The 12,087-nt window shown below is 39.0% G+C and overlaps 1 protein-coding gene across 19 annotated transcripts in view; it reads left to right on the top strand.

The window, feature by feature from the left end:
• Positions 1 to 5,276: 5,276 nt before the first annotated feature.
• gphna (gephyrin a) overlaps positions 5,277 to 12,087 on the top strand; it is a 96,416-nt gene continuing 89,605 nt past the window's right edge. For all 19 annotated transcript variants that reach the window (XM_077240025.1, XM_077240029.1, XM_077240028.1 and 16 more), the window contains exon 1: positions 5,277 to 5,398. In XM_077240025.1, coding sequence (XP_077096140.1) covers positions 5,335 to 5,398 — 64 coding nt within the window. In that variant the 5' untranslated portion in view covers positions 5,277 to 5,334. The remainder of the gene's footprint in view (positions 5,399 to 12,087) is intronic.

The following is a 12,087-nucleotide window of genomic DNA, read 5'->3' on the forward strand; positions in this document are numbered from 1 at the left end:
CTGTGGGGGAGGAGTTGTGGAGGGAGGAGCTGTGGGGGAGGAGTTGTGGAGGGAGGAGCTGTGGGGGAGGAGTTGTGGAGGGAGGAGCTGTGGGGGAGGAGCTGTGGGGGAGGAGCTGTGGAGGGAGGAGCTGTGGGGGAGGAGCTGTGGAGGGAGGAGCTGTGGGGGAGGAGTTGTGGAGGGAGGAGCTGTGGGGGAGGAGTTGTGGAGGGAGGAGCTGTGGGGGAGGAGCTGTGGGGGAGGAGCTGTGGGGGAGGAGCTGTGGAGGGAGGAGCTGTGGGGGAGGAGCTGTGGAGGGAGGAGCTGTGGGGGAGGAGTTGTGGAGGGAGGAGCTGTGGGGGAGGAGTTGTGGAGGGAGGAGCTGTGGGGGAGGAGCTGTGGAGGGAGGAGCTGTGGGGGAGGAGCTGTGGGGGAGGAGCTGTGGGGGAGGAGCTGTGGGGGAGGACTTGTGGAGGGAGGAGCTGTGGGGGAGGAGTTGTGGAGGGAGGAGCTGTGGAGGGAGGAGCTGTGGGGGAGGAGCTGTGGAGGGAGGAGCTGTGGGGGAGGAGCTGTGGAGGGAGGGCTGTAGCGCAGCAGAGAGCAAGGGGGTTGGACCTGTAAGTTGTGCTTGTTCAAATTTTCAGGCTAAGTCAACATTTTCTCAAAACTCCCTACTGCAGCTTTAACCAAGCTGTAACTTTTTCAAATTATTCAAACAATGTGAAATTGCCACTATGAAGACAACATAATTGTTTTTATTCCAAAAATTTTCAAACTGTAATTTACATCAGTGTCATTTGCACCACAGAATGCTATAGAGCACAATTCGTTTGGGAGTGTGCAACCCTATATGTTCAATGCAGTCAACAGTGTTTGCATTTGATTTAGATATTTTTGAGATGTGAGGATAGATTGTGATTTCTATGCTGTGTTTTATTGTGCTCTGGCAGCAGAAAACAGCTGCTCATTTTGTTGGCTTGAGCTTGTTGCCTAATAAGAATGCTTAAATATTGACCATTAGAGAGCCGTTGTCCTCCTAGGAGGCCTGTGCTGACGTGCTGACTTTTCACTCAACTCCAGTAAAGTCTGACATCCTGGGGTTACACGGTGAGCGCTGATCTAGATTTAGCTGTGCTTGCCTGAAAATCTCCCTATGATCCTTGCAACAGCAGAAAATGGTTTCTTCTAATAACACTATGGCAAACATTCATGTCTATTAATGGACAAGACCTAAGCTTCCCCACAGCCTTCGCTGTTTTTTCCCCACAATGCTCTCGTGCACATGTTAATAAAGCTGGAGTGCTTCTTCTGGAGCTTTGCACCTTAGTGCCAGATCTAAGCTTGTGATTCTGTGATGCAATAAAGTGTGTAATTAATTTCTGATACAGGTACCAACTCTCATGGATCCATCTTGCTCTGACACTCCAATAATATCATCACTAAACATCAACCCTTAAAGGAATATTCCAGGCTCAAAATCAACAGTATTTGTGAACTAATACTAAATTAATTTAGACTCCCTTCTTTTCTAACCAAAGAGAGAAGCAAATATCGAAGCTACTGTGAGGCACTTACATATAAAAGGGGGTACATTTTTCAAGGATTTAAAAGCAGAAATGTGAAGCCTATAATATTATAAAAGAACTTGCATTAATTATTTTCTTAAAACTTGTGTATTATCTAAGCTGTAAAGTAAATCATAATTTGTATAATAATTTAGGGTTTATGGAGTTGCATTGCCATGACAACGAAAGAACTTCACACATGAAAGGTTGGTAAGTGATTTTTTCACATAAAAATCACGCATATCGTGATCTTGTGGCTCTTCTACTGAAACAGTTTTTTTACATTTACATATTGGCCTCATTCACTTCCATTGTAAGTGTGTCTTTGTTTTAAATCTAAAACGGCCCATTTGAAAAAAAAATGGTGGTAATTAACATTATACTACAAATGTTGTCGATTGTGCTTAACTGAACCCAAATAATTGTTTTAATAAATGATCTCTAGAGGGATGCTAAAGGTGATTGACCATCATGTCATTATGTGTTGGAAGGAAGAAATGGAAATGACATTCAAACAATAAAATATTTTGAGATTTTTGAGTGGGATTTTTTATTTGTACCAATAAAACATCCTGTAAGTTGTATAGCTTAAAACGTTGTCCTTATTATAAACAAAACATTTATTTAATCAAGCTTAAAGGGGTGGTTGATTATGATTTAACTTTTTTAACTTTAGTTAGTGTGTAATGTTGCTGTTTGAGCACAAAAAACATCTGCAACGTTACGATGCTCAAAGTTCAAAGCAAAGGGAGATATTTGCTTTTAAAGAAATAATTTCATAAGGGCTACAACAAATGACATCACACCCTAAAATGTATATAAACCCTGCCTCCGGGAACACGCAACAAAGGGGGTGAATCCATGTTGAGAAGAGGTAAAAGGATTTGCTAACACACAAGCTCTTGAAGCTCCGCCCTCTGTGCCGGGAGCAGCAGCTCATTTACATTTAAAGGGACACACACAAAATGAGCGTTTTTGCTTACCCTCAAAAAGGGACAATTTTAACATGCTGTAAAAAATGATCTGTGGGGTATTTTGAGCTAAAACTTCACATACACGCTCTAGGGACATCAAAGACTTATTTTACATCTTGTTAAAAGGGGCATTATATCACCCCTTTAAAATGGAGAGTTCGCATAAAAAATTTAAGTGAAAGATGAAGCAGTCAGCTCTATTGACAGCCACTGCATCACAAACCATAAGTAAAGTATTTCATAATGCTTTGCCTTTAAATTATAGTTTTATAAGAAATTTTTTTTCAAAACACTTGAAACACTCATGTGCAGTTCATACTTTGCACGTGACGTCACAAGTACTGGCTGGCGGGCAAGAACGTCGTACTCTAGCAACGAAACCCAGTAAACTAATCAAGAATCTTAGGACGTTGCCAGTTTTAATATACAAAAGTTGGTGTTTTGAGGTGTAAACGACATGCCAGATAGTTGTTGTGCGATTGGATGCACTATTATTCAGCATAATCCGGTTAAGAACGTGCATGTAAACGTGCTCGTTCCCCAAAATTGAAAGTAGAAACGGACTGAGCTTTCAGCATCTGTCGCTGCATTAACGGCGCATTCTCTCAGAAACGACGATGGATATAAACGTGTAGCGACTATCTTAATTTACTGGCTTAATATTTCTCTTGTGGACCTACATTAATGACAGTAAAAAATTAGAAGAATATTTCTTTTTAAACAAGTTTTTGAAGCTGCTTTTGATTTTCACAGATAGCAGAGTTGTGCTGTTTGTGAACTAAAGACTGTTTTTAGGCCTATATCATTTTAGTGATATTATTAATATTTAGTAATTGTATTGTTTTTAGTGTTATTAGTGTCATTAAACGTTTTGTTTAATGTGCTATGGAAACAAAATAGCCTCACTATACTGGCTGGCCACTGTTTGTCGCTATTTTGTCAGCTATTTTGTCATACTATGGAAGTCAATGGGGTCCGTCAACTGGTTACCCAAATTCTTATTCTAAATATCTACATTTCTGTTCAGCGGAAGAAATTCATACAGATTTGGAATAACTTTTGGGTGAACTTTCCCTTTAAAGGAGTTGCCCCTTAAAAACTAATCTTTTCAGACAGAGGGTCAGAATGAAGATTGAAAATAATCGTTTTTCCCACATAAAAAACTTTATTAACATTATAAGTGAACCTCAAAGAACATAATAAAATAATTTAAAAAAATCCATGTCATGTTAATGATCCTTTAGTCCTACCCTAAACGTCCTGATGCAGATCTGTAGCACTGATCAGATTCTCAGTTTTTTCATACAATTTTCTGGATTTCTCACACACTAGTTCACTACAGTCCCATCAGTAGCAGAAAGCACAACAAAATTAGCCAAAATATGTTCAACCAAATACTCATGTGTGACTCAAGTTTATCAGTTCCATGAAATACTTAGCTTTCTGTGGAGTTCTATCGGGTCTTTTCATTTTATAATTTGCAGTAATTACATTATTTGTCTATAATCTGGCCAACTAATCAATACATTTATTTAAATTATACATTCATTGGAAACCTAAACAGGAGACACATTCAAATTTTCGTTTTATACCATGTGCTTAATTTGAATAGGAAAGGTTAGTGATTTTTTCCTGTATTTTAAAGTATTATTGATGTTGTGAATTTGTTTGTCTTGTGGTGGTAAACTTCCACGATGCAGAACTAAACTAAATATGTGAGTTATTACTGAAACTTTCAAAATGCCAAAGGCCACAGAACAATGGAGTTGTAAATCTTTGCAACTGACATATTGTTGGGATAGGCCTACTCCTTATCTTGCCCCTTCAAGCTCAAACAAATAAAATGTATATAAAAAGGAACAAATGCCTTTTCCACACACTGTGAGTGTGAACCCATACAAAAGGCATCCAAAGAATCCCCACTAATAAATCACTGTATGTATACATTTAAATTATTTTTACAAAACTATGAAACACATATTTGAAACATTCAAACATCCAGCTATTTTTTTTGCCAAATACTGTATTACTGTTGGGTACAAACATTTTCAGGACAACAACAATGAATATTTAAACAATTTTCAAACTGAAGATGTTTGAGATATATTCATTTATACATTTACGTTTCAATTGAATTACCTATGTTTACCATTTTGAATATAAAATGAAATTCATGGGGTGCTAGAGGATAGAATACAATTATTTAGAATTCAAAAGTATCCCAATACCTCCCCCGCACACACACACACACACACACACACACACACACACACACACACACACACACACACACACGCGTAATCTTTAATTGACATTTCTCCTCTTCTCTGATGACGTGTTTACTGGCGGGAGGGCAGGGCAAACTGTCAATCACACGAGAAAGTCCCACCCTACATTTACTTCTTCAAGAAGCTATTTCTCCATTTCACTCGGATATATAGCTAAGTCACAATAGGGAAGAAAAGACTATCGCATTTTCGGTTTCTTGCCGACTTTTAAAATAATAGCGTTACGTTATAGAATCGATTAGGCTACACTCCGGTCTTCATCACATATTCATGGAGGAGTTGGAATAAAACACCAGTTATCCTATATACGGCATAAATACCCAGTCATTTCACTTACATTCTGAAAGAAAGCGACTTGAGAGAAAACTGTAGCCTATATTATTGTACACCAACACCAGCAACTTTGCCAAATCTACAGTGTTGTGCTCAGGGTTCAGCTGCTCTCACCTGACTCCTCCCCCCGAGTTCGATGCGCTCATCTCTCGGCTCTGCTCAGGCTTGTCAGTGCGGGCGAGAGCGCTGCTAAACATGGCGTCGGACGGAATGATTTTAACCAACCACGACCACCAAATCCGAGTTGGAATATTGACAGGTAAATACGAAATGACACTAGCTCCTTTTACGCCTCGTCGCTCGTGTTGGTCTGTCCGTCCATGCTGTTGCCCGCTGTTGATAGTCGTGCTGGTGGTGATTCCTATCAGCGAGTTCTGCCCATCTATCGCTCGCGTTCCTCGACTCATTTGTAAAAAGCTGTGCGTTTATGTATCTATATATTCTCGTATTCATTTATACTCATATGCAATAATGTATCCGGCTCTGTGAGATCTGCCTTTGGTCTGTCATGCAGCACAGCTCAGTGTCAAGACAACAGTTTGTGTGATGAATTATTCATAGCTTGTACGCAAGACATCCGAAATAACATACAGCAGATAGCTGAAAAACCCTCCTATATCTGTGAATGAACCTTCCGATCGTTGCCATATGTCTGTTTATGGCCATATTAACGTGTGTGGCTGCTGAATAGTGCTGTTATGTAGATACGAGTTGGTATTTGGAGTTGGTCACGCAGTGTTTTTTTTCCCCCTCATGGATTTCTGCACAGCAGCATCTCAGCTTCAGGTTTGGTTCGAGTCTTTATTTGTACACATGCACGATGATATCTAAATATATACAGCCTCTCGTGCAATAGATGGATCCACTTAGAAATGCACCTGAAACACTACTTTCAGTGTTAACGATAATGGCTTTTACTATGCGCGCGATTAAGTAGTAGCCTATTCTCGTGTATGCATGTAAATCGTTTGCATTGATTGCCACCCCAAATTTGTCTAAAATCAGGGGAACGAAGCAGCCTCCTTACTGTTAAATATCGCTGCCGTTGCTTCCCCTTGGGAGCAGGAGTGAATAAGTGATGAGTGATGAATAGCGATGTCCGATTAGTGAACGAATGTTTTTTTAGTCAGAGATCTTTATAATGAACTTGTTCACAATCACAATTAGTTCGCGAGTCGGATATAACTCGATCGTTAACGAGTCGAATTGATCGATTGTATTCTGACTCATTAACTCATTGATTCGAGAAAATTTTTCCCCACTCATAAAGTGCAGAGTTCCGTAAATAAACTAAAACTTGATTATATGAATGTTTTTGTCAACATGCATGATTATGCTGTCCCATTAGCGACATTTCTGCGAATTTTTTCAGTTTTGATCTATTGTCAATGTATAGTATGGCAATCGTTTTTAAACCAATCAGCTGTCTATTGGTCCACACTGCAAGTGTGACCAACTTGAACCCATTTTGAAATCTGAGTGAGGAAATATTTTGCCCTCATGTGAAATTCCGGTTTGCACTGACTCCAATTAAAATAATTGTATTTAGTCCTGAAAATTCGGCGAACAACAATAAATGTGACCGGCCGCATTAATTTAGAGTAATTAAAATCACCCTTATTAATAACGCTAACTTAATGACAGTTTTATCAAACTATGTGGCTGCATGGTTTTATTGGAACATTTTAGAGCATGTAATAACCACACAGTGATGCCACAGATCACATGATGATGTAAAAGAATAGCTGAATCATTTTTTAACTGCTTTTTTGTAACAAACTGCTTGAAGGAACCGATTCATTCTTAAAGGAACCGATTCAAATTAATTGGACTTGGATCACAAGTGATGAAATGCATACACTGACTGAATGCAAATGTCAATGACTTTGCAGTGTGTCACATGTTCATGACATTCTTTTCGGCGTGCTTCCGCAAGCCTATTCCGTGAGCACGAGTCTCTGAGCTTGTTGCGAGGGGGAATGGCATAAAACAGTGTGGGAATCCCCCTCCCCCCACCACACACACGCACCCATGTATAAGCATGACTGCTGGCTGATGGTGCTGTCCACTGTTTTTTTGGTGCTGAAATGCTGTCAGCCTCATTTTTGTGCTTGTTGCAACGTTTTTCTCAGCTATGTGGAGCCGTAACAGAAATATATTTGAAAAGGTGAGAGGGATTTTCCTGAGGACATTATAAGCACCCCCCTTTTCCCCTTTCTCTTATACTAACATCAGCTGATCTAGTCCATCATTAGTCGCAGTCACGGCAAACCCTTCTAGGAGATTGGTTAGCATGCCTGCACTGTGTAGGGGCATTTCGTGGAAGCGCACGCTTATTGATGAGGAGCTCTGTGTGTGGAATTGTGTGTGTGTGTAAAGTAGGTAGGGAGGGAGCAAAAGCGAGTATGGATGCCTTAGAGTGAGACGAAAATGGGACCAAACACAAAGAATTACGAAACTTAATAGTAAGAGAGTGACACATCGCCATTTCTAGACGGTTGTGCATTGACAGGGCAAAAACCCTTTGACCCCTTGTTTTAGATGTTGTAAATTGGTATAATAGAAACAAAACAGGGGCTTCCAAATTAATAGGTATCCAAAATGATGCATTAAAATGGCATTAAAACAATAATTTTGTGCTATTGAAAGTTGATTTGTTTTGGTGTTTATTTTTGGGGTGGCAATCGAGACATGCTCTGCAGATATCCGAGTGGTTTCCAGAATGTTATCATTGTTCCGAATGCTGTCTGGTATTATGAATGTTTTACATATAACATTCATAGCCTGGAACATTTTAGGGGAGAAAGGGAAATGATGAATGCATATAAAGGACAAATGCAGAATTCTCATGAGTCTCAAGGTTTTGTTTGAATGATGAGCTCAAAGGCTTGAATTTTTGGAAGGGTGTTGCTTTTGGTTTTTTATATATTTGTGTATCCTTCAAACCGCCTCCTGAAGGGGATTGGGATTTTGGACCAAATTTGACGTGTTGTAAATGCCATATATTTACTGCAATCATCAAGTTTGCTCAACCAAGCGTTTTTCATTCTGATTGCTTGAGCTGTAGTTGTGCATGCAATGGAGGGTTAGACGCATCTATCGGTAAGTCGTTGGTTGCTTTTTGATATTGGATACATGAAATAACACATAGAGAAAAAGCCCAAGCTTTTAGATCATTTCCTCTCCAGCTCTCATCTTTCAATTCAAAGGTGCCAGCATCAGAGTTACATTCACGGCTGTGGATGCTGTCAGGACTTGTCTCTGAGGTGTTCAGAGTGATCCTCCCGTGTGGGCAGGGCTCCTCCTTCTGAACAGCTGTCGTACTTCAGCGAATAAACTGAAGTCAGGTACATGCCTGTCATTGATGGGCTTTATTTCCTCAAACACAAGAAAATAAATGAGTTCTGAAATTTTTTAGTATCCAAATGGGTTTTACTTTGTTTGGATCCCTGTGCAAGACATGCGAAAAAAATTGATTAAGAATTCTTAAAATTACTATAATAATACCCAATGTGTTACAACAATATAACCACAAGGTGGCACTCTTTAAACCAAAACATCAGCTAAAGCCCTATTCGCACAGGATAAGTATTACCTGGTGACCTCTAGTCATTTGTAATAATTGCGGAGTTTGTCTGAGATCTTAATCCCGTGTGAATCGGCCATGTCTGTAATTTGAAAAGTAAAAATTCCTCCGCAAATTACCTACTATATTTCGCCGAACACCGAGGTCCTGTGGTAATATTAGTCCGTGCGAATCGGCATCTCTGTGATTTGGCCGGATCGTATGCCATTTTTTCAAGGTTTTTGTCTCATGTGCGCCTTTTTATCCATCTTTCTCGAAGAATGGAGGCTGTGTTGGAGTGTTTTGATAGTATTTTGGGTGCTGGGTCATATCGCTATGGCCTACACAAATACACAATTTGCGGAAAGTGAAAGCTGAAAATCATCAGAAGAGCAAAAACAAAAAGAATGTTTAGATGGAGATGAATGACATGTATAGCAGCATGCGGTAAGGAACTTTATTCTGTTTATGTCATAATATATCATACAGCTAGACCTATGGCTATATAACGAAAAGACATTTCCAAGCAATAGCCTATTGACGTCATATCCGGGAGATAAGTCAGTAAATTTGAGTCAAATCACAGGCTTCGGTTATCCCGTGCGAATGCGCCACATGAAATTTAGATGTGGGGGGGTAATTTCTAAATCACACAAGGTACCCAGATAGTACTAATCCCGTGCGAATAGGGCTTTAGTCGATAAATATATGGCCAAGTATAGTGGCCCCATACATGACATGCAAGGAAGAAATAAAAGATATCATGGCCAATAATTTAGAATTCGTTACCATGACTTAATTCATTTTCTGATTTTAATTAAGCTAAATCATAGCCATGATTAGACTAAAACGAATTAGTACAATGTGGCCACGATTGACCTAAAATGAGAGAACAAATGAATAAGATTTTCCCCCTTGTGTTGTGTGTGGGGCTACGTAACTTTGGTTGACTTGGCCAGATATTTTACCATTAAACTGAATTTTCGATTTAGAGACCGCCACCTTGGCGTTATATTGATACAACACATTGGGTATTATAGCGTGCCACAGAAATGAATCCTAAAACCCAGAAAGTAGTTAGCATAACTTTTATGTTTTGAAATAATATCTGTGATTAACACAAGCTTAAGCTATTTTCACGTTTTATTCTATGACAATAAAATACATCAGTATTATCCCCTTGTGATTTATTTAAGCTTTTAGATATCTTGAAAAAGGCGTTTGTCAACAAGTGGCGAAATATGACTACAGAGGCCATTGAGGACATTAAACATCATCATGCCAATTGCCAAACAGATAAAGTCATCTACTCACAAGTCGGCTTTTATAGCCTTCGTACTCTTGCAAACCATTCTAACTTATACTTTATAACTTGTAGATTTTAAATAAAGACAAAAAGTTGTCAGAAGCTTAGTGGGGGTGTTGACGTCATGCGATCGTGGAGTAGTTCTTTATAGCCTAACTTTACATTTTTACTTCTGGTGATTGCATTAAGGCTTCAAAATTACTTCAATAATACAAGATGAGTTGTATTCATTTGTGAAGATAAAGAAGACATGCAAGTATAATAAACTTTTGTTGGCCGCACAGAGCTTATTTTCTGTAGAACCAGGGTCATGCTAACTTCCAGGTTGGCCTACAAAAATGTTGTCCCTGCAGCACTCTATTATAGTCATGACACTCTGTTATAGCAATCATTTATTAAGTACCGTAATCAGTGTATTGAACTTTTTATTATCAAATTGTTGCATTTTTTTTACATCTCTAGTCACCAGTAAGCCGCTCCTGTCTTGAGATCCACCTTCAGATGTAGCTCCTCAAGGCCATTGTGGTGTCAGAGCATGTTAGCACCCTTGTGAAGGGTATCTTTGTGCTAACACTCAAACAGCTCTCCAAAAGTTTGCACTTCAAGTCCCTTTAACACCTCCAGAAACCCTCCAGTGGTGAGGGAGCAGACACTTGAATAGCAATTGGGAACTCATGTGCCAGACTTAAAGGCAATAGAGGATCTTGTATTTGAAAGACATGGGCCTCTGCCAAGATCTAATCTCAGTTCTACGTCAACAGTTGCCATTAATAAGCCTTAATGAAAGATAGTTCAGATCTCAGTCCCCAGGTATCGTTTCGAAGGCATCAGTATTGAATTACAGGGGCATAATTTCACAGGTGTTAAAAATTCAGACAAGATCAGCCCCGGAGAACACGATAACAAAGCATTCTGGTCAGTGTTCTCAGAACGGCACGTATATGCTAGATATCAAATCAAAGCTAAAGGCAAATGTGTGGCTTTTATGTAGTGGTTTATGTGAATACTCCTGTCCATGGCGACATGGATGACATTTTTGTGGATTTATGCTCCTCGTTTTCTGACTGTAGTTGCCCTTTGGGGATGTAGAGGACAAATGACTTCAGAAAGATGTATATTTACATTTATGGTAGAATCACTATTGAATCATATGGGTGCGTATTTTTAAAGATCACTGTCGTTTTTTCAAAGTTAATTTGGATGTTGAAAGACTTTGGACCTACAGTGACTTAATACTATATCATTCCTGAGGCATTTTGCCATAAAAAGCACTAAGCTGCATGCTCGCGGATGAAGTTTTACGTGCATCTGGTAATGATCCTGTCATATGGCGTATCCAGAGAGACCAATCGAAAGCAGTTCTCTTTCTGATAACTGCATTATGCTGAAGGTATCTTCAGTTTAGCGGATTATTAATCTATTCCATCGAGGGATTTCTGTCCAGATGTGGGTGAGATGAAATTGCATGCTCATGATAAATCCACTGCAGTTGTTATCTGCATATGTTTAGAGCTCAGATCTCTCAGCATGGGCACAAGAATTTCTTTTTGAAGCGGATTATCTTTGAAGCATCTCTCTGCCGTTTAGAGAGCCATAGCTTGTACTGAGATATACTTAATGTAAGTCTTGGCTATAGTGTAACCCCACGGCAATGATGTATTCTTTGAAACGCCTAAGGAGCCCACTTAGTCCAACTAGAACAGACAGAATTGAAATGGAAGGTTCTATATGCAAGTGATACTCACAGATTTACAGTTAAACGTTAGATGCTCATTTTTAAGATAAATTATTCTTTATGGCTTTTATTTTACATTAAGACACTCTTTCATACAAAGTTATTTTGGTTATTATTTTACATATATGCTTGCTTGGATATTACAATATGATGATTACAGATTATTCATTATTTTTGCAAATGTTTTACATAAAGACACTCTGACATGCAAATTTTTTTATTTTGGCTCTTATATTACAAAGACGTGTGCATATAAAATGAATATTTTTTTTTTATTTCACATGATTATGCATACAAGCACATTTTTGACAAATAAAAAGCAAAAAGTTATTTTGCATATAA

Source organism: Siphateles boraxobius, unplaced genomic scaffold (genome assembly GCF_051911475.1).
Source record: "Siphateles boraxobius isolate OS27281-9 unplaced genomic scaffold, OSU_SipBor_1 22, whole genome shotgun sequence".
In the NCBI taxonomy this organism is placed as follows: Eukaryota; Metazoa; Chordata; class Actinopteri; order Cypriniformes; family Leuciscidae; genus Siphateles; species Siphateles boraxobius.